Source organism: Bufo bufo, chromosome 1 (assembly GCF_905171765.1).
Source record: "Bufo bufo chromosome 1, aBufBuf1.1, whole genome shotgun sequence".
NCBI classification, from domain to species: Eukaryota; Metazoa; Chordata; class Amphibia; order Anura; family Bufonidae; genus Bufo; species Bufo bufo.
Window position 1 is genome coordinate 716597580 of NC_053389.1, and position 23320 is coordinate 716620899.

General features: G+C 46.8%; 1 protein-coding gene across 1 annotated transcript in view; it reads right to left on the reverse strand.

The window, feature by feature from the left end:
* Positions 1-3271: 3271 nt before the first annotated feature.
* The window catches only part of DPP8 (dipeptidyl peptidase 8), a 36950-nt gene continuing 16901 nt past the window's right edge, over positions 3272-23320 (reverse strand). The window contains exons 12-20 of the mRNA XM_040414281.1: positions 18210-18289; positions 16629-16781; positions 16339-16474; positions 16073-16218; positions 15386-15532; positions 15081-15233; positions 13554-13696; positions 12998-13109; positions 3272-3748 (exon numbers count right to left, since the gene is read on the reverse strand). Of these exons, the coding sequence (XP_040270215.1) occupies positions 3626-3748; positions 12998-13109; positions 13554-13696; positions 15081-15233; positions 15386-15532; positions 16073-16218; positions 16339-16474; positions 16629-16781; positions 18210-18289 (1193 nt within the window). The 3' untranslated portion in view covers positions 3272-3625. The remainder of the gene's footprint in view (positions 3749-12997; positions 13110-13553; positions 13697-15080; positions 15234-15385; positions 15533-16072; positions 16219-16338; positions 16475-16628; positions 16782-18209; positions 18290-23320) is intronic.

Here is a 23320-nt window from a genome sequence, read left to right on the forward strand (position 1 = left end):
CAAACACATTTTGCAGCAAGTGGTGTTTCTACACAACCTTACCGCTTTCCAAAAAAAAGGGCATAGCGAGGTCAGCCAGCAGGCCCGACACATTTGCCTTCATTTATGCCAGTTTTTGGAGATAAACGAACACAGAAATCCGCGGGAGCTCCAAGATGCCATAGATTTCAGTTTAGGCTCATGGATTGTGGGAGGATGCGCCTAATTTATAATGAGGCGCATTCTCTGGCAGTGCAGGGGATATCAACACCAGCATATAAAGCCCACATTTTTCATCTGTAGGTTTAATTATTATTAATAATATACATTTTATCCCATAGATACACTAGAACTGAATCCTGAGAATATTTCCAGACCAGTATCTTAAGGGGTTACTCACTGAAAGCTTGTTCACATCCGAGGTGGCTTTGAGATATAGTTACACACTGAGATCCCAGACCTCCACCCTTGAATTTTCACTCCCTTGCAGTGAATATTCTCTCTTCCAGCTGGGAGATATTCAACCACTCTGCACTGAAGCCCGAATGGTCAAACATCTGATTTCTTTATTCAACAGTATATGTATTTATGAGACATGGCGGGAAATTCCAGATGAAACTGGAATGCGTCACATGTGTTATTTGAAACCGTAAAACAGCTCCTTTAGACAATACTGGTGTTTGCTATATACAATCTGTATATATGAAAGGATTCTTTTACAGATCACCTAAGTTTGCAATCATGTATGTGAGGTTCCTATCATCTTAGTTATTTGGTGTAATCTCTAATATCCCTGTTCAGAGGGTAATGGAGAGGTGCTAGTATATTTTCCAGTGATACCCGTCTGTCTTTTTGTAGTGTCAACATCTGGTAGGGTGTGGGATGTGTTTGCATGCTGTATTTAAGAGCACTCTTGAACACTGCATTTCAAAGGAAATGAAGTGTATTGTCTCTAGACCCTGTGTAATCAATACAAAGGACAGTTCCTGATTACTATATCAAAATATATAAAATATATATCAACTAGTAAATTTATGAAAATCCCTTTCACTCACCTCATCAATCTCCCAGACCTCAGCTAATCTGGTCCTCCTGTAGGAAAGGACTGCTCGGCCAATGACTGGCCACAGTAATAGTCTGCATAGGTCAGTGAATGGCTGAGCAGTCACTTGATGTTGAGGAGGACCAGGAAGTCAAGACCAGTAGAGGATCAGAAAGCAGCTTACCAAGATCAGCAGGGGATCAACAAGGAGAGTATGACTTGAGGGTTTTTTCTTTTAATGTAAATTAGACAACCCCCTTTTATTACACGTCCATACGACAGAAAGGACTTGGCCCTCACTCCCACGAGTCTTTACAGGTTGTAGAAATGGGGCACTAGTTTGAACAAACACATTCAGGTCATATATAAACAACTAACAAGTCCTTGATGCACTTCAAGAGAAATAAGGAAATAACCAAAAGACACAGACACGCGGTTTCCCTCTTTTTTAAAGACTATATCATCTCTAGTTTCCAAACATAGCAGAATATGGCACCTTTAAAAGAGACTTTGTGAGTAGAGAGCATACTTCGTTAGTGACATGATGAGATTAATAGCTCAAGAGTTAACAATTAAAATAAAAATCCATATAATTACAAGTTCAGTTTAAAACACTTGACATTCTAGAAATTTGTACAGGATCACTGAAAGGGGGAGGCTGACATTTGTCCCACCTGGGCTGACAATGGTAAATTTAAGTGATGCAGTCCCCAGCATGTCAAACCACCACACTTTAGGGTAGGGGACAATGTAAGGCAGAGGTCAGACCGATCATACCTTTAACTACAGGTGCTGAGCAACAATCCTCAGACAACTCAATGTACATTTGTCAGTATGTTGATTCAGAATGGAATGACGTCTTTCAGACTATTACTTAATATAACGGGGTGCTGCCAGTGGGAAATCCTCCTAAATCCCAATATTCCTGCCGGTATGGTGATACAGAGTTGTATGCTGGAGCAAAGAGAAGACAACTGCAGCAGATAAGATCACAGGTCCCACTGTGCTGGACAAGGAGTTAGCAGCAAACTATATCCCACCAAACAGATTGCTGGTTACCTGCCCCGCGCTAGATGACTTACAACAATAAGAGTAAGGGGGTGCGTACTACAGTTAAGTTCTACTTAAACTGGCTGCATGACAGGCTTTGAAAACATACATTGCTGTCCATGTTGGATTTGGGAAAGCTTTAAACAAATCCGGTGTACAGCATGCTGAGAGAGGACAAGATGACAACGTGAGGTATCAGAGCAGCCAGCATTCTCATACAATATTGGCATGTTCCACCTACCCCAATCCTTAAAACTACCACCAACATTAGAGGTTTCACAAGACGCATCAAACGGGAAAAATTGTTCAAGTAGTTAGAGTAGCACCTTTTTCCTTTTACGTGTTATAAAGTGCTGTACAAGAGCTCAACTGGGGTGGAAAAGTGGGCAATTTACACTGCATGATGGTCCTGCAAAAGAACTGCGATACTAATAAGACCCTGCTGAATTACAACCTTCTTGGTGCGATAACCAGTCAAAGTTTGGGAGAAGTAGCATTTTTCCCCAGTTAAGCTGTATTGTGGAGCGTGGAGGTGTATAATAACCGGTGAAAAGGATCAACAATACCGTAGAATTTGTCAATGCATGCAAAGCGACCCATAATTGATCATAACTGTCAGGACCAGAAGAGGAGTGGATAGAGAGGCATAGAAGGCACTCCGAAAGTTGCAAAATAACATGGTGCTCGTCAGATCATAGGCAAACACTCAGTAGCACAACAGGCCTAGGAATGCTTTTCAATTCAAGGGGAATTTGAAGTGTACCCAGTTGCAGCCGCCATTCCCCACAGTGAATGAGAACCCAGATAGATTAGTCACCCACAGCCCTGCTTAGAATTTTCCTGGATCACATATTAAAGCATGTCCACAGAGAGTACACATGCTATTCAGTTGATGGGCACTGACAGACTCCGAATTCATAGATTCATGCTAAAATATGGAGATATTGGGGAAAAACTGAATAAGGCCGAATGCACGGATGTGAGCGGTCCGTGGTATCCCGGCCTGGCATCCTGCTGAGAGCAGGAGCGCACGGAGTCATTTGTTGCTATGACGAGGTGCGCTTCGTGCCGCCGCTGCAGTACAGTAACACACTCGTATGATCTATATGAGTATTACTGTAGTGCTGCGGCGGCACGAAGCGCACGGCATCATAGCAACCAATGACGCTGTGCGCTCCTGCTCTCAGCAGGATGCCAGGCCGGGATACCACGGACCACTTCACATCCGTGTTCCACAGTCGTTTGCATTCGGCCTAAAAAAATAAAATTTAAATAAGATAATAAATCCATATCATGTAGAGAGTGTGTGTGTGTGTGTGTTGGGGGTGGGTGTTGGGAATCACAATTCCCAACTAAGGTTCACATGATTTATCCTCTGACTGGTCAACTGTTGTGAGATATCACTGTAGCAAAGGGATTATGCCTTCAATTCCTTCTCCTCTGACGGTCAGCCTAGAACCAAGCAGTGTATATGGGGCCTACAGGTGCCATTCTATGGCGGTCGCAGGGGTGCTGCACTTCCCACGCCCAAGCTGACCACCGTTAACACTGTGCTCACAAGGCTTTGGTGACTGCTATGTGAGACCCCAGGTTTTCCTGCAGATAATACAGGAGGTGCAGTTCATAATGTTCTCCTGATTCAGGAACCCGAATACTGTGACGCTCCTGAGGGTAGATCTGTAAAAAAAAAAAAAAAAATTACATTAGTAGCGTCCCTTTGCAGATTACTGCACTAAGATCAATGTAAAGAAGGTAGCAATGGATTGCATTACATAAAAAAACATTGTTCAAAGGGGTTGTGCAAAGTACTGAAGTTATTCCCTATGTACAGGATAGAGGAAAAATGATCAATTGGGGGTGACCGATTTCTATACTACGCCATCTATTGCAAGACAAAAAGGAAGGAATGGAGGGGGACAGCCCGTGCTTGACCTGTCACTTCACCAGGATGGGTGAACAGAACCCTTGTTCTGAGGATTGGTAGTGAAGCCAGTAGTCAGACCCCCAAAAATCAGTTAATCGATACTTGGCACCATCTCTTTAGGTAAATAAAAATTACTGAAAATTTGTACAGTTTAAAGGGATTGTGCATGGGTTTTATATTGATGACCTATCCTCAGAATAGATGATTAATATCTGATGGGCGTGGGTCCGATACTTGACAGCCCTGCAGATTAGCTGTTTGAAGAGGAGGCGGCGCTCGGCGCTGCTTCCTGTTCATTACATATCGTCTCAGAAGCGAGTGTAATTACACGTACCCGCTCCTTTCACTTCAATGGAGCGAGTACTTGTAATTACACTGTGCCACCGATCTAGAGGAGATGACGCATAGTGTAATGACCGGGAAGCGGCGCTCGCATGGAGCATCCCCTCCTCTTCAAACAGTTGATCGGCAGGGGTGCTGGGTGTCAGACCCCCACCTATCAGATATTGATTACCTATCCTGAGGATAGGTAATCAATTTAAAACTCCTACACAACCCCTTTAAAAGGCTATGTATGCCTTTGGGGGCAATTTTTTAAAATTTATTACTGCATTGTACTTATTTTGAACTAAAAATAAAAAAATGTATTGGTTTTTATTAACAGTTGGGAATTTTTTTTTTGTGTACAGAGCTGGCATGCTCTACTAGCCGCCTGTGGATTTTTTTGTCCTTTCCGTCATCTGAGGAGCAGACGGACTTCTTATCTTTACTCTCTTACATCATGAACACTCATTATAGCTCCATCCTTAGCTTACTGATGAGAATGTGGCTTAAATAAGTGTTTAGAACCTCTCAGTAGTTTAGGGTACTTTCACACTAGCGTTTTTGTTTTCCGGTATGGAGTTCCGTCACAGGAGCTCAATACCGGAAAAAACTGATCAGTTTTATCCTAATGTATTTTGAATGGAAAGCAATCCGTTCAGGATGCATCAGTTCAGTCCCTCTTACGTTTTTTTGGACGGAGAAAATACCGCAGCATGCTGCAGTTTTCTCTCCGGCCAAAAATACTGATCACTTACCGGAATGCCGGTATTTCATTGCATTTTTAATACGGATCCGTCTGACAAATGCCATCAGTATGCGTCCGAATTGCCGGATCAAGGCAGGCAGAACCCTCTGCCGCAAGTGTGAAAGTACCCGTAGAAATAAGGGTAATTAGATGACCGGCACAAAGTGAAAGTACTAGTCACACAGTTAGAAAAACAGTTAACCCTTTGTGACTGAACAGCTCAATATTTTTAATAAAGGCCAATACAAAAATTTGATTTTTAGACAAAAATAAGTTAAATGCAATAATAAAAAAATGATTTAAAAAAAATTGACTCAGAATGTGTACATGGCCTTTAACTTTCTATATCACTCTCCTTACAGTCAAGTAGCTAGGAGCCATGATGCAATAACCAGGCATTGCCACTAGAGTGTATGGAGCTGTACTGTTCTGGTTCCAGCACACAGAAGCTCCTGCAAACAGTTGATCTTAGGGAGAGTCAATCTAATAGGTCATCAGTATTTAACTTATAGAAAACCCCTCCAAGATAAAGGAAAGCCTCCCCATCGTGTCCATCATTCAGTTTCCTGCAACTGAGCGAAAACTAACAAAATACCCAACTAACTAATTTAAACGTGTCACGTTGAACATGGCGTCTGAGCTGCAGGCAGCAGTTCATAGAGCAGGAGGAGCTGAGCAGATTGATGTATAGTTTTATAGGAAAAGATTCAGTATGTTACATTTCTTTCATTTAAATTATGCTCGTTCTGGGTTTTGAAGTCAGGGAGGCGGTCCTATCAGTGATCGACAGCCTTCCCTCTATGACTGTGCATACAGAGAGAGCTGTCAATCACTGTTAGGACCGCCTCTTGGACTTCAAAGCTCAGGGTGTGCAGGAATTTCAATGAATTACAAGTTTTACTAATTCTTTTCCCACAAAGCAAATAAATCATTTTGCTTAGCTCCTCTTGTTCTATAACATGCTGCTTGCAAATTATTTAGCATTTTCATTTTGACAGGTTCCCTGCAAATTAAACCGATAATATTATACTGCTATTAAACAGTTTTTTATATGATTAAAGGGAATCCGTTACTTTGAACATGGTGTCTGAACTGATAGCAGTAGGTTATAGAGCAGAAGGAGTGGAGCAGACTGATATATAGTTTTATGGGAAAAGATTCAGTATAAACTTTGTAACTTATTCATTTACAAAGTTGCTCATTCTGGACTTTGACGTCCAGGAGGCTGTCCTAACAGTGATTGACAGCCTTCCCTCTATGACTGTGCATACCGAGAGAGCTGTCAATCACTGACAGGACCTCCTCCTGGACTTTAAAGCTCAGAATGAGCTTGCGGCAGAGTGATCACACTTGCGGCAGAGTGATCCGGCAAAACGTATGCCAACTGATGGCATTTATAAGACTGATCAGGATCCTGATCAGTCTTAAAAATGCCTGATCAGTCAGAAAAATGCATTAAAATGCCGGATCCGTCTTTCCGGTGTTATCTGGCAAAACGGATCTGGCATTTAATTTTTTCACCTTTTTTTTTCGGTCTGAACTGAAGACATCCTTATGCATCCTGAACGGATTACTCTCCATTCAGAATGCATGGGGATAAAACTGATCAGTTCTTTTCTGGCATTAACCCCTTTTGACGGAACTCCGTGCCGGAAAAGAAAAACAATAGTGTGAAAGTACCCTTAACCAAATCTTTTCATATATATATTCAGACATCATGTTCAACGTGACAGGTTCCCTTTGAAAAATGAGATTTTTGTGAACTCACCGGTAAAATCTCTTTCTCGCTTGATTCATTGGGGGACACAGGACCGTGGGTATAGCTGCTTGCTGCCACTAGGAGGCGACACTAGGCTGAAAAGTGTTAGCTCCTCCCCTGCAGGCTATACCCCCTCCAGCCTGGAGAGAGCATTTCAGTTTGTGCTCCAGCAGTAGGAGAGACCAAATGAAAGTAAAAATCAACAGAAAACTGTACACTGTCATGAGACCAAACCAAACCCAAGGTCCCAACAGACAAAACAGGGACCCCACTTGCATCACAACAATATGTGGGTGGGTGCTGTGTCCCCCAATGAATCAAGCGAGAAAGAGATTTTACCGGTGAGTTCACAAAAATCTCATTTTCTCGCTCATATCATTGGGGGACATAGGACCGTGGGACGTCCTAAAGCAGTCCCCGGGGAGGGAAACAAAATTCTCCCAAACCAACTCTCTATGGAAGTCACTGAACTCCGGCCTGCAGAACCCTGCGGCCAAGAGAAGCATCCGCCGAGGCCAATGAATGCACCCGGTAAAATTTTGTAGCGAGGACCAAGTCGCTGTTTTACACAACTGAGACGCAGAAGCGTGGTGGAGGTGTGCCCAAGAAGCCCCGACCGCTCTGGTAGAGTGAGCCGTGATTCCGGGTGGAGGAACCTTGTCCCTGGAACGATAGGCCTCGGCAATGGCCGAGCGAATCCACCGAGCAATAGTCACCTTTGAAGCCGCCAAACCTTTACGAGGGCCTTCCGAGATAACGAACAGAGCGTCAGTTCATCTAAAGGGGGCCACCACCGACAGATAGATCTTCAAGGCCCGTACTACATCCAGACGGATGAGAAGATTGAGGGCAAAACAATGTCCTCATTCACGTGAAAGGCAGAAACAACCTTTGGTAAAAAAAAAGATGGCACTGGACGAAGAACCACCTTATCTTGGTGAAACACCAAAAAGGGTTCCTTGTAGGAGAGAGCTGCCAGTTCCGAAACCCGTCGAAGAGAGGTAATGACCTCTAAAAAGGCCACTTTCCAGGAAAGTAGACGGACGGAAACTTCGCTCAGAGGTTCAAATGGCGCTGTCTGGAGTGCACTGAGAACCAGGTTCAGGTCCCAAGAATGTAATGGGGGCCGATATGGGGGAACGGTGTGAGCTACTCCTTGCAAGAAAGTCTTGACCGGACCTAGGACGGCTAGAGTACGTTGGAAATAAATGGACCAGGCAGAGACCTGCCCTTTGAGGGAACTGAGAGCCATGCCCAGGTCCAATCCTGACTGAAGGAACGCTAGAACAGTCGGAAGGGAAAAAACGCCTGGGAGGAAGAGCTCGTTCCTCGCAGAAACGCAAGAAGGATTTCCAGGTCCGGTAGTAAATCCTAGAAGAGGAAGGTTTCCTGGCCCTAATCATGGTTCGAATGACCGCATCAGAAAAACCTCTGCGTTTCAACAGAAAGGTTTAAACATCTACGCCGTTAACCGCAGCGTATCTAAACTCTGATGGAAGACTGGGCCCTGGGAGAGTAGATCGGTTCTGATTGGCAGAGGCCACGGAGCATCTCCTAGCAGAAGAATGAACTCTGAGTACCAAGCTTGTCGAGGCCAGTCTGGGGCGATCAGGATCGTCTTGATGCCTTCCTCCTGATTCTGCGTAGGATCCGAGGTATAAGTGGTAATGGTGGGAACACGTAAAGAAACGCAAAGCTGTCCCAAGGCGCCACGAGAGCGTCCACGCCGTGTGCTGCTGGATCCCTTGCGCGAGAGAGGAAGCACGGGAGCTTGTGATTGAACCTGGACGCCATCAAGTCCACTTCCGGACGTCCCCACCTGAGACAGATGGCCTCGAACACCTCCGGATGGAGGGACCACTCCCCCGGGTCCACTGTTGTCCGGCTGAGAAAGTCTGCCATCCAGTTGTCCACTCCTGAGATGAAGACTGCCGAAATCATCGGAACATGGGACTCCGCCCACTGCAAAATCTTCGCAGACTCCTGCATCACCGGAAGGCTGCGAGTCCCTCCTTGGTGGTTGATGTAGGCCACAGCTGTGGCATTGTCCGACTGCACCCTGATCGGACGACCCTGCAGAAGTGGAGTCCAAAAGGACAAGGGAGAGATAAATGGCCCGGAGTTCCAGTATGTTGATGGGAAGTTTGGACTCCGATGGAGACCAAACACCCGGGACCGTCCGTGTAGCGAGAACTCAGCCCCAACCGCGAAGGCTGGCGTCTGTTGTAATGATCATCCATATCACTGGAAGGAAGGATTTCCCCGCCAACAGATGCGCAGACTCTGTCCACCAACCGAGGGCTGTATGTGTTTGGGGGGACAGCCGGATCCGGCGATCCAGAGAATTCGGGGATTTGTCCTAAGATGACAAAATGGCTCGTTGAAAACACCTCGTGTGAAATTGAGCGAAGGGAATAGCCTCGAAGGAGGCCACCATAATGCCCAGCACCCGCATGCAATTGCGGATAGACTTATTGCGGCGTTGGAGTAATATGCGTATAGATCTCTGAATGTCCACGCTCTTGTCCAATGGCAGATGTACCACGGCTGCACCTGAGTCTAGTATCATGCCCAGAAACCTGATTTGTGTGGTGGGAGATAAGCAGGATTTCCGCCGATTGACTATACACCCGAAGCGGGACAGGGTGCTCAAAGTGACCTGGAGACTCTCCTCACATTGGGAGACCGTAGATACTTTGATCAAGATATCGTCTAGATACGGGAGGAGAGTGATGCCCCTGGAGCGCAGGAGACCCAGGAGGGGGGCAAGCACCTTTGTGAACACTCTCGGAGCCGTCGCTACGCCGAATGGCAGGGCGACGAACTGGTAGTGACATGAATGAATGGCAAAACGAAGAAAACATTGATGAGCGGATGCGATGGAACGTGTAAAGTAGGCGTCTTGGATGTCTATCGATGCCATGAGTTCCCCCTGTACCAAAGAGGCAATCACGGAGCGGAGTATCTCCATCTTGAACTGTTGAATGCGGAGGAAGCGATTCACTATATTGAGGTCCAGCACTGGGCGAACATCGCCTTCCTTTTTGGGTACTACAAAAAGGTTTGAATAAAAACCAGTAAATCTTTTGTGTAAGGGGACCGAAATTATCACGCCCCGTATGAGAAGGGACTGGACTGCTTGGAAGAAAGCAGCCGCCCGACCTGGATCCTTGGTCGGCTAGGAGAGGAAGAAACGGTTGGGTGGGATAGATTTTAATTCTATCTTGTATCCTGATGTCACTACCTCTCGTGCCCAAGCGTCCGATATACGAGTTCACCACATTTCCTGAAAAAGAAGGAGACCTTCATGCTGAGGGCTGTTTCCCGGGAGCGGAACGAGGCTGTTGCGCTCGCGGACGCCATGCTGGCTGGGGTTTGAAGGATGGGCCTTTTCGCTGGTCCTGATTGGGTGGCCTAGATGCAGGTGGGGCCGCCGGATGAGTGCCCGCAAACCTACGAAAGGACTGATAACGGGAAGATGTGACCCTAGGACGAAAAGAAACGTTTCGCCTTGGGTTGCGGTAAATGGGTGCTTTTTTCCCCCTGTTCCTTCCAAAATAATATCATCTAGCCGGGTACCAAAGAGTCGAGACCCGGCAAAGGGAAGTCTTGAAAGAGAACGTTTGGAGGATGAATCCGCCGACCAGACTTTAAGCCACAGTTCTCGGCGGATAGATACCGCGAGAGCCGAGGAACGGGCGACCATCGTCCCCGCGTCCAGAGCCGCTTCGCAGAGGTACTTTCCTGCCTGCGAAATTTGTACCGCCAAGGACTGGAGTTCCGCCGGAGGAAGATTGGTCGCAAGGTCTTGGATCAAATGGAGGGCCCACTCCGAAACCGCCTTGGCTACCCATGCCAATGCGAAGATCGGGCGTAAGGCTGAACCACTGGCTGCAAAGACCAACTTCGATAGCGAGTCAATGCGCCGATCTACTGGGTCCTGGAGAGAGGAGCCATTCACCACCGGAATAGTCGTGTTCTTTGCGAGGCGAGCGACCGGTGGGTCTACCTTCGGAGGTGAGGCCCATTTTTCCACACAATCAGTTGGAAAAGGGTAGAGCAAGTCTAACCGCTTTGGGACAATGAAGCGCAAACCTGGCTGGTCCCAAGCCTTTGCGACAACAACGGAAAAGTCGTCGTGTACAGGGAAGGACTTAGGGGTCTGCTTCGTATGCAAAAACGACACACCCTGGTGGAGGGGAGTTCCTCCTGAACTTTGAAAGTGGCCCGGATAGCTGAAATCAGACCATCTACCATAGACGCAATCTGGGAAGACTGCTCCAGGTCCATCTCTGTATCTGAATCCGCAATCTCACCATCTGATAGTGCGTCACCTAAAATGGAGGACGTCTGAGATCGGGAACCGGGAGGGGGAGGGGATGCAGAGGCGTCAGAAGAGGAATGACGACCTGATCTGGGACGCTTTCTAGTAAGCCTGCTCCTAGTTTGTGCACCTTGCGAAGGTGAGGGCTGCACTGTGGGTGATCTCTCTACCAAACGACCCAGTAATGAAAGGGTGGAATGGGAGACTTGAGAGGTCTTCTACTGCCCGGGACAGGGACCTTGCCCAGTCAGGTTCTCCACAGCCAGAGGGGTCTTGAACTCCTGTGGGTTGTGACAATATGGATGGATGGCTCTGTGGGGCTGCCTGACATGCAGAGCATAGTGAGAGTGACTGGCCACGAGAGAATTTAACAGAACATGAAGTACAGGCATAATAAGTGGTCCTACAGGGTGCCTGGGGAGGGGTCTTGGCTGGGTCTGACATTGTGTGGCTTCCCTATGCTGGAGGGGGTAGCAATCTCCTACCATTAGAAGTCCCAGGTCCTGTGTTTTGTGGCAAGGGAGCGCTGGAGAGGTCCTCCGGAGTGCCGCGGTGGGAAAATAGGCCCCGCACGGGAAAATAGGCTCGGCACCCCGCGCAGGTCGTGTGAGGAAATGGCCGGGAAGAAGCCACGCCCCCCGCTCGCATGCTAGGAGCCACCATGAGACAGGAAGGGGTTAATATAGAGCCGGACATGTTACCTCGGGAGATGCCTGGAGACTTAAGAAGTGGAGTGGGGAGGTAGAGCGCTGAAGAGGGAGAGATCGGACCGCTCTCCTTGTAGTAGCAGAGCCGGCTGCAGCCGCGATGCTGCCGACAAACCCCCGCAGTGCCGTACCTGAGGATCTGAGAACGCAGGAGGGAGATCGCTACCCAGCAGACAGGGGTGAGGAGCTAAGGGAGGGAGGGAGTAATACTCACCTGTCTTCCGTGGACTTCACCCTTAGATGTTGTCCCAGCAGGGCCACCCAACAACCGCTGGCAGAAGGCATCAGGGGTCCGGGCAGGATAGGGCTGGTGAGTAGGTGGCCCTATTGCTGGTAGGAAGCAGGGGAGCGAGGCTGCCCTGGTCCACTTGTCTTCTTGGGGGGGAAGGGGGGGGGGGGGGAACAGACACCGGCTAACCAGGGAGACAGACGCCATGTGAATCTGTGCCCCATGAACCTAATAAAATAAAAAATAAAATTTCCAAAAGAGCCACCCTGCTAAGCAGGGAGGTCTGCCTCCTACGACACTAAGTTAAAAACTGAAATGCTCTCTCCAGGCTGGAGGGGGTATAGCCTGCAGGGGAGGAGCTAACAGTTTTCAGCCTAGTGTCGCCTCCTAGTGGCAGCAGCAAGCTATACCCACGGTCCTGTGTCCCCCAATGATATGAGCGAGAAAACAAAACTTCAGTAACACCAGCAGCGGAGACAGTTCCTGGTAAAGCTACTTTCACACTCGCGTTTAGCGCGGATCCGTCATGGATCCGTTCAGATAATACAACCGTCTGCATCCGTTCAGAACTGATCCGTTTGTATTATCTGTAACATAGCCAAGACAGATCCGTCTTAAACACCATCGAAAGTCAATGGAGGACGGATCTGTTTTCTATTGTGACAGATTGTGTCATAGAAAACGGATCAGTCCCCATTGACTTACATTGTGTGTCAGAACGGGTCAGTTTGGCTCAGTTTCAAGCAGCGGTTTGGTGTCAGCCTTCAAAGCGGAATGGAGACGGAATGGAGGCAAACTGATGCATTTTGAGCGGATCCTTTTCCACTCAGAATGCATTAGGGCAAACGGATCTCACAAACGGAAAGCCAAAACGCCAGTGTGAAAGTAGCCTAAATAGAATTGTCAGTACTCACCTGTAGGTCATACGGCTTCCCACTGCGCACTAAGAAACTAAGGAGGATGCTTGTGTGAGCAAAGTGAACATTTTCATCTAGGAAACCATGCAATAGAAGAAGACGACTTGGTCTAAAAGAGACAAAAAAAGTAGAAGATCTACATAAGTGTGGAACACATCATGGTGTAAAGCTGTGATTAACATAGCATTGTGTCTAAAAGATGTAATCTTAATCACATCCAGTGAATTATTTTTATTAACATATATACTGGAAAAGGTTTCCGGCAATACATTAACCATATCCATAGGGTCCATTCAAGTAGGCCAAGCAGCATCCCTTTAGTTCCCACTTGGGTGGTATGCGTCAATATATCTTTGCTTTCAACCTTACAGGATAGTATCAGACAAAACGTCACAAAAAAAAAAGGGCCCTATGGATAACACACAATGGCATATGTCATAGCCAACAGTCAGAGCTGTAAATCTGTTCATTTTTCTGATGTATACTGCCCATGAAAAGGCTCTATGCACATTGTTTCTGTCTTTGTCCTAGATAAACTGGGTATCGCACTTACTCAGAGGGAAATTTTTCTGCTTGCATTGCAACAGAGCCTAGGTAGTAGCCATGTTCATTTTGGTCAGGATGACCCATGTACCGCTCTGTATATCCTGTATCATAGAAGATCCAAAGTGTTACGGGGGCTCCAGCAATAGCTACCTGGAATAAAGAAACAAGAGTTACTACCACTATCTAGGCAAAAAGACATGCAAATAGAATAATCGCAATATCAATTACATAATAATACAATTCTGTATGCCTGCACCGACCACTAGGGGTAGCTCAGGAGCTTAAAGGGAACCTGTCATCTGGATTTTGTGTATAGAGCTGAGGACATGGGCGGCTAGATGGCTGCTAGCACATCCACAATATCCAGTCCCCATAGCTCTGTGTGCTTTTATTGTGTCAAAACTGTGAAGGAGCCCAGCACCGCCCTGCATCCTCCGAATCTCCTCCTTGCTCCCCGACATCCCAAAGCTAGAGCGCTGTAATCTCGCGATGTGCAAGCGCAGTGTTGGCATAGTGTTCGCCCCCTGAGGCTGATGCCAGCACAGGGAAGGAACTGCGCATGCACTAGCTCGCGCATCACGAGATTACGGTGCTTTAGCTTTGTGACGTCAGAGAGCAAGGAGGAGATTCGGAGGATGCGGGGCTCAGAGTCCGAGAACGCTGGACTCCTCTCTCAAGCATGGAGGAGACAGGACTCATCTAATGGGTAATTTACATATCTATAAAATCTTTTTTTTGACACAATAAAAGCACAGAGATCTATGGGGACTGGATATTGCGGATGTGCTAGCGGCGATCTAGCAGCCTATGACCTCAGCTTTATACCCAAAATCCAGGTTACTGGTTCCCTTTAAAAGGAGTCAGCAGTTTTGACCCTGCTAAACTTCTGACAGCACTATGCAGGGTGAGTGCAGTACAAACATGCCGCTTTTATTATTAGGAGTAGTGATAATCTGAAATTTTATTCTGCTATTACTTCATAGCATCTCCTCCATGCCTTGAGCGGCTTCACAACCTCTCTCCACTGCTCAGGACAACAGCTGTAGTGGTCTCCTGGTTGTTAGCTACAGCTGGCACTCAGAGCAAAGTGTTTGTGAAGCAGCTCAATGCAGAGAACACTTCTCAGTAAAGCACCGTCTCCTGGGCAACTGCAGAAACAGAATCTGGCAGAATAAAAGTTCATATTCATTGTGCATGCACTCTCTATTTGCTTCTATGGGCATACCGAAAATAGCCAAGCGAGCCCACTCAGCTATTTTCATAAGTGCCATAGAAATTAACGGCATATTCACAGCCACTTCTCTTTTCTCCACTTTGGGACCTTCTATAGCAGTAAATGGAGGGTGGCTGTGATTGTGCAGTGCGCTCCCCTTCACTTTAGAGTGGACTGGTCTAAAGATAGGAGTGGAACCCAGAGGTGAGACCTGGACCTATAAACGTGTGAGAAGGAAATGCCCCTTTAAGGCATAACACTAATATTGAGTTCTATGTAAATCAGTATGCAGCAAGCTCTACAGTTTTTATAGGAACTTACTCTGAAAATATCAGGTTTCTGGATCAAAGCCATTAGCGAGAGGTAGCCTCCATATGACCAGCCATGGATACCAACTCGGTCAAGGTCTATGAAACTATGCTTAGCAGCCAGATACTGCAAACCCTCCACCTGATCATCTATCTCCACTTGACCCTACAGAGAAATACAAAAGATTGATTATGCACTGGGACAACTTGAGACAGGGCGGGTTTCTTTCTCTAATAACAGATAAATGCTTACTTATTTAAAGTTGCATTGGGAAAGAGACACAAAGCCATTATAACTACATTACAGCATTTTCTCACCATCTTGTACTTGAATGCTCCTTCAAACTTTAGTCCACGGTGACAGGAACCTCGATTGTCGATAACAACAACTACATAACCCAATGATGCAAGGGTATTCAGCCGAAAATACTTAACGCCCTTGAATCTGTTGTTAACCAGCTGAACCTAAAAAGAAAAAAAAGAAAAAAAAATACTGAATACAGTAAACTATAATCTCTTACAAGAAGGCAAAATTGCCTACGTTTTAGATACTGACAAGTTATCAATATCAGATCGGTGGGGGTCCAGCTCCCAGCACCCCATCAATCAGCTGTTTGAGGCAGCTGTCTGTTCTGGAAACGTCACAGTGGGCAAAGTTGGAAGCAGAAGGCTCCATCCACCATGCCAGGGTACTGCAGCTCAGCTCCCATTCACTTAAATGCACACCAGACAGCCGGACACACATTAAGCACACATAGTCTTCTCCGAGCTCACCGTCAACATGCATGTTTAGGTCAGCTGAAAGTTTACCTCTAGATCAGGGATGTTCAACCTGCGGCCCTCCAGCTGTTGCAAAACTACAACACTCAGCATGCCCTAACAGCTATAGGCTGTCCAGGTCTACTGGGAGTTGTAGTTTTGCTACAGCTGGAGGGCCGCAGGTTGGGTATCTCTAGATTCATAGTACACTTCATGCCACTGATATCCATATGAAGGACCTCTTACCTGTGGACCTCCATATATGAAGAGAACAGTGGGGTACTTCTTCCCTGGCTGCAACTGATGAGGTCGATACATCATGCCATAAAGAGTGAATCCTGTCCTACTGGGGAAAGAGAAAATTTCTGGGGCTATGTACCCAGGAACGGTCCCTATGGGAAAAATATTACAGTATCAACAGGAGCAAAAAACAAATCAATGCTGGAAAAGATTTACAATGGCACATTCTAAAAATTAGACCACATCGGCATATAATATCATTTCCATCTCACCTGGTGACTCCAGAAGAGTAGCCCAAAAATCTTTATCCTTTTGTGTTGGATCAGATCCGTTGCCTTTGATTTTAAAAAGATGCACTGAATGTGGGAGGGTCTGGCTGCTGTATCTACTAATGAACATATCGCAGTGCTGAATGGAAGCAGAACACAAGATCAGCTCAGAGACATTTCAGAAAAAACACTGCACAGAAATGTCTGAACAAAGGGGCGGCAACATTGAATGAAAGGGCCCTTAATGCAGTTTTCAAAAACTTGACATGAGAGAAAACTGAAAAAAAGCTTACCTTACTAACACAACAGGAATGGGAAAAGCCAAGATCTGTGAGTCTCTTCACCTCTCCTGGAGTCTCATAGTTTGCAACATACAGATGATGTTCTAGAGGGGTGTCCTTTGTGGCTTCAAAATAGACCAGTTTATTGACTTCATCTACCCGAATCTGAAGAATTAAGAGAGTTTTTCCATTTACCATACAAGCCTTCAATGCACACTTTAACAAACAAGGGCTGGCACTTTTACTTGAGAGCGAGCCTCAACACATTTTCCCTTTTCCAAATCTCAAACTGAAATTTTTTCTCTCTGATGTTTCGGTCTCACTCAGCCATCACAAGGCTAAGAATAAGCTGAAGAGACAGACCTGTAACATTTCTGAACAGTCTGAACTTTTACAACTTAAGGCCTCATGCACACAACCTTCCGCAAAAAAAATACGGATGACGTCCGTGTGCATTCTGTATTTTGCGGAACGGAACAGATTGCCCCTAATGGGGACAATAATAGGACATGTTCTATTTTTTTGCGGAACGCAAACGGAATGCAACTTGTAACTTCCAGGGTTTTTTGCGGACCCATTAAATGAATGGTTCCGTATACGGTCTGCAAAAAAAAAAAAAAAAAAAGACACGGAAAGAAAATACGCTCGTGTGCATGAGGCCTAAGGGTACCCTGTCACCAGTAGTGTTGAGCGAACTTTTGTTTTAAGTTCGGCGTCTAAAGTTCGGCTTCCGGTTAGCGAAGAATCCCGATATGGTTTCCGAATTCCGTTGGGGTCCGTGGTAGCGGAATCAATAATGGCCGATTATTGATTCCGCTACCACGGACCATAACGGAATTCGGAATCCATATCCGGATTCTTCGCTAACCGGAAGCCGAACTTTAGACGCCGAACTTAAAACAGAAGTTCGCTCAACACTAGTTACCAGTCAAAAAATACAATGTTATCTGCCAGCACCATGTTACAGAGCAGAAGGAGCTGAACAAAGTATATCACGATTTAAATTCCTGCTCATTCTGGGCTTTGATGTCAAGGAGGCGATCCTATCAGTGATTGACAGCTCTCTCTGTATACACAGTCATAGAGGGAAGGCTGTCAATCACTGATAGGACCGCCTCCTGGACTTCAAAGTCACAAACAAGCAAGAATGTAAATGAATGAAAAACAGGCTACACTTAATCTTTTCCCATAAAACTATATATCGATCTGCTCATCTCCTCCTGCTCTATAATATGCTGCCTGAAGCTCAGGCACCATGTTCTACACAACAGGTTCCCTTTAAGCTTTTAGATTTGCAAACTGACAAGTCTGAAAATCCTAACCAATAAAATGAGCAGAAAAAGTCCATAGAATTTTTGGCGTTTAATATTTTATTTATTTTAACATAGATTTTTACTGGCATTTTTCTAGTCCTATAAAGACTTTTGAAAAAAATAAAAAAAATAAAATAAAATGGCATGCCAGTGCATGCTTCACAGGAAAAAAAAGTGCTGCGTAACTTCAAAACGCATTGCATACATTATTATTTAACTGCACGCTTTAACGCTCCCTCCGACACACACAAAAATAAGAACAGTAGTTATGTAAACTTACAGTGGATCCATGTCTACCAAGAACCTCCCACTCTCCACTGGTCACAGCTACCTCTTCCTTTACGGGGCATCTGAAGTCACCTAAAAGTACAAGAGGTCTCATATTATAAGATGCTGTAACATTAAATGGTAAGCATCTCCACCCGAGCATATATCTAGGTGAACCATGTTGCAGTGAAAAGAATGGAAAATATCACAAAGAAATGCTGGAGCATCAATGACAGTCCATGTGTGTTTCCAGTGCTGCAGAATAAGCCCTGCACAGGACAGTGTCCTATGTCGCCCTGGACCGGGTGCTTGGTTGTCTAATGAGCGCTAAGCAGCCGATTCTGAAGTTGCTCCCTGCATGGCCATTAAAACCTTTGATTGCCACAAATCAAGAGTGACTGCAGCATGATCAGAAGGGACTCCACTCCCAATCCGTGTTATTGGGAAACAATCGTTCATCACAGATTGGAGGAAACCTAAGCCCTGGGGACCTAAAGAGGAAACCAGGGTGTCTGTACACCAAGTCTGCTGTCAGGGCACACCAACAGTCGCCCTAATAACAGCCTGTGTACATACCCAACGCCACAGAGGTAATGGATCGGCATACAGGCCAATACATTATAAGGTTATAATAAAGATTTCAAACAAGAATCCCTCAAAAGGTAACTAAATAAAAAAAATAAAAAAATATTTAATTGGATATAAAATAAATGTTCTTCCATATACATAACAAAAAAAAAAAAAAAAAACACTACACTTACTGTAATTACCGAATGCACATGACTAATAACTGACTTAAGGGTTTATGCAGTGTGAAATTTACAGTATTAATAGAAAAAAAATTCCATATGCTAAAAAAAAAAAAAAAAAAAAAAAAAGTACCCTGAATTACACATTAGCGCAAAAAAAGACTAAAAACGGATTTCGGTCTGCAAAATACAGATATCTTAAGCGGCACTCCACATTTTTTCCTCACTTCCATCAATAGAAAGGGCTATTCTATTCCGCAACACAGGCAAGAATAGGACATGTTATATAATTTGCAGAGCAGTCACACAGATCCGCAAAAAATATGAATGGAACCCCAGAAAAGAATGCATCAGTATGGAATCTGCTAAAAAAAAAAAAATATGAAAAATCACACACACCGGTGAAAAAAGGAGATTTTTTGTAAAACTCACCTGTAAAATCTTTTTCTCGACTTTTCCATTGGGGGACACAGACCCTGGGTATAGCTTAGAGGTATTAGTAGGAGGGACACTATGCAAATACAAAAGAGCTCCTCCTCCTCGGGCTATACCCCCCCGACTCCACCAGGAGAAGCTCAGGCGTTGCAAAAGCAGTAGGAGAAGGAGACAAGAAAAAGTAATGGAAGCCATCGGACCAAAGCCTATGAGGTCCAACCACAAACATAAACCGAACTGAAAACCCCTCCTGCAACAGGCAGAATGGGTGGGAGCTGTGTCCCCCAATGGAAAAGTCGAGAAAAAGATTTTACAGGCGAGTTTCACAAAAAAAAAAAAAAAAAAAAAAAATCTCCTTTTCTCGTACTTTTTTCCATTGAGGGACATAGACCATCGGACGTCCTAAAGCAGTCCATGGGGTGGGAACAATATCAGCACCGCCAGGAGGAACGTCCAACGGATAAACAGGAACCACCGCCTGTAAAACCCTGCGGCCAAAAAGACAGCATCAGCCGAAGCCAGGGAATTTTGCTGATAAAACTTCGTAAAGGAATGTAAGGACGACCCGGTGGCCGCCTTACACAATTGAGACGCAGAGGCACAATTGCGCCTTGCCCAGGAAGCCCCCACCGCCCTAGTGGAGTGAGCGGTATCCGAGCCGTGGGAACCCTACCACGAGCGCGATCAGCCGCGGGAAGAGCCGAACAGATCCATCGCGCCACAGAGACCTCGGAGGCCGCCAGACCCCTACGAGGTCCCTCGGGAAACACAAAGAGGGAATCCGAACGGCGGACGGAAGCGGTAGCCGTGAGACACACCTTCAAGGCCCGGACGACATCCAGGGAATGCATAGCGCGTTCCTTGGGGATTGCCGGAGAAGGGTAAAAAGAGGGCAGGACAAGATCCTCGTTAAGGTGGAAAGGAGAGACCACCTAGGGCAAAAAAGAGGGAACCGGACGGAGCACAACCTTATCCTGGTGAAAAAAACAGAAAAGGCTCCTGGCAGGAAAGAGCGGCCAGCTCCAACACCCGTTGATGGAAGATATGGCCACAAGGAAGACCACTTTCCAGGTGAGAAAAGTCAGAAGACCTCACTTAGAGGTTCGAAGGGGGCCGTCTGCAGAGCGCGCAGGACCAAATTGAGATCCCAAGGAGGCAAAAGGGGAACATAAAGGGAAAACCAAATGTACCACCCCCTGAAGAAAAGTCTGCACAGGACCTATAAGAGCAAGTGACCTCTGGAAAAAGACGGCCAGAGCCGAAACCTGACCTTTCAGGGAACTCAGCGACAGTCCCATCTCAAGCCCGGACTGAAGAAACGACAGCACCATTGGGATGGAAAAGCGAAGGGGAGGAACCCCGAGTTCTCACAAAAAGCCAGGAAGGCCTTCCAGGTAAGATAGTAAATCCGGGAGGAAGCCGGCTTCCTCGCACTGATCATGGTTCTAATAACTGAATCCGAGAACTAGGGATCGACCGATTATCGGTTTGGCCGATATTATCGGCCGATATTGAGGATTTTGAACGTTATCGGTATCGGCATCTATTTTGCCGATATACCGATAACTTATTGGGAACACAGAACGCGCTGTTCAGCGCTCTCTGTGTTCCCTCCGCAGCACAGGGGAGAAGGAAGTAGTGTCTCCTCCCCCTGTGCTGCTGCTGCCAATGAGAGGAGAGAACATAAGAGGAGGGGAGGGGCTGTGGCCAGCGCTCCACCAATGAAGATAAGCCTTTCATTAATTCATATACAGGAGGCGGGAGCTGGCTGCAGAATCACATAGCCGGCTCCCGACCTCTATGAACTGTAGCTGCAATCTGCGGTAGTTAACTCCTCAGGTGCCGCGGATCGCAGCTACCGCTCATAGAGGTCGGGAGTCGGCTATGTGATTCTGCAGCCAGCTCCCGCTTCCTGTATATGAATGATTGAGAGACTTATTTTCATTGGTGGCGCAGTGCGCCCCCCCCAAGCCCCCCAGTATTAATAATTGGTGGCGCAGTGCGCCCCCCCACCCAGTATTACTCATTGGTGGCAGTGGCCACAGGATCCCCTCTCCCCTGCTCCTCCGATCGGAGCCCCAGCAGTGTAAGCCTGGGGCTCCGATCGGTTACCATGGCAGCCAGTACGCTATTGAAGCCCTGGCTGCCATGATAAGCTCCATGCTGCTGTGTGCACTATGCACAGAGCAGCAGGGACAGTGTGAGCTCCTATTCACCCTGATAGAGCTCTATCAGGGGGAATAGGACAAGGGTTCTAGTCCCTAAAGGGGCTAAAAGTTAGTAAAAAAAAAAACCACAAAAATATTAAGTATAAATGAAAAAGATTTTAAAAAAACTAAAATAAATACACATTAACAATAAACAAAAAAAATACACATTAACAATAAACATTAATTTTCAGCAGATTTGTGTAGGAATTTTTTTTTTCTCAAAAATGAAAATTCCCAGAACATCGGTATAAATTATCGGCTATCGGCCTGAAAGTTCACAAATTATCGGTATCGGCCCTAAAAAATCAATATCGGTCGATCCCTACCGAGAACCCCCTCTTCTCCAGGATGACGGTTTCAACAGCCACGCCGTTACACGAATAGACCGTAAATTCCGGTGAAAGAGCGGGCTCTGCGACCGTAGGTACTTTCTGCTGGGAAGAGGCCATGGGGCGTCCGCCAGCATCCGAGCCACGTTCGAGAACCATGCGCGGCGAGGCCAATCTGGGACGATGAGAGCGGTCGGAATCCCTTCTGCCGCGACCTTGCATAGACTGCTTCGGATCTCGTGCGCGAGTCAGGAACATCGGGAGCTTGCTGTTGAGCCTGGACGCCATCCAGATGCAGAGACCACTCGCCTGGACCCACCAAGTTGCAGCTTAAAAAGTCCACTGTCCAGTTGTCTATCCCTGGAATGAACACTGCCGACAATATCAGAACGTGCGACTCTGCCCACAGCAGAATTCTCGTCACCTCCTGCATCACCATCCGGCTGCGGGTCCCGCCTTGATTGTTGATGTAAGCCACGGCCGTGGCATCATCCGACTGAATCCTCACCTGGCGTCCCGCAAGAAGGGGTGTCCATTGGGAGAGGGAGTGGAAAATCGCCCTCAGCCCCAGAATGTTGATCGGGAGGCGGATTCCGCCGTCGACCAAACCCCCTGACCCGTGCGTGCTTGGAGAACGCCGCTGGCATCGGTGGAGATGACCGTCCAGGAGAACGGGAGGAAGGACCTTCCCGACCTCAGGGTCAACGGAAACAGCCACCAAGAGAGCTTTCCGAACCCGCTGAGACAGGCGGATGCGATCATCCAGACCCAGAGAGGTCTTGTCCCAGAGGGAAAGTATCTCCTGTTGCAGCAAACGAGTGTGAAAACTGGGCATATGGAACGGCCTCGAAGGAGGCTACCATAAGACCCAGGACCCGCATGTACTCCCGGATGGAGAGACACGGGGATGCAGCAGATGTGACACTGCGTTCTGGAACTGGAATGACTTGGATACTGGATCAGAATGTCGTCCAGGTAGGGCAGCAAGGAAAGCCCCTGGTATGAAGAAGCGCCACCCGAAGGGCGGTTGCTAACACGAAAGGAAGGGCGACGACTGAGAGTCGACTACCCCCGGCGAAGCGCAGGAATCACTGGTGAGATTCTGCGATCGGGACATGCAGATAGGCGTCCTGTGTTGAACAGTTTTAGATCCAGGATCGGACGCACCGATCCTTTCCTCTTTGGGACCACAAACAGGTTAGACCAGAACCTGTGCCCTGTTCCTCTGGGGAAACTGGGGTAATAACCCCCCGGTCCAGAAGGGAATAAACTGTCATCAAGAAGTCCCCTTCATGCGGAGGGCTGCTTAGGAGCAGCAGGGCGGGCTGACTGGGCCTTCTAGCGCCAGGAAGGCTGGTGTTTGAAAGAGGGCCTTTTGCGGGCATCCTGAAACTCCCAGTG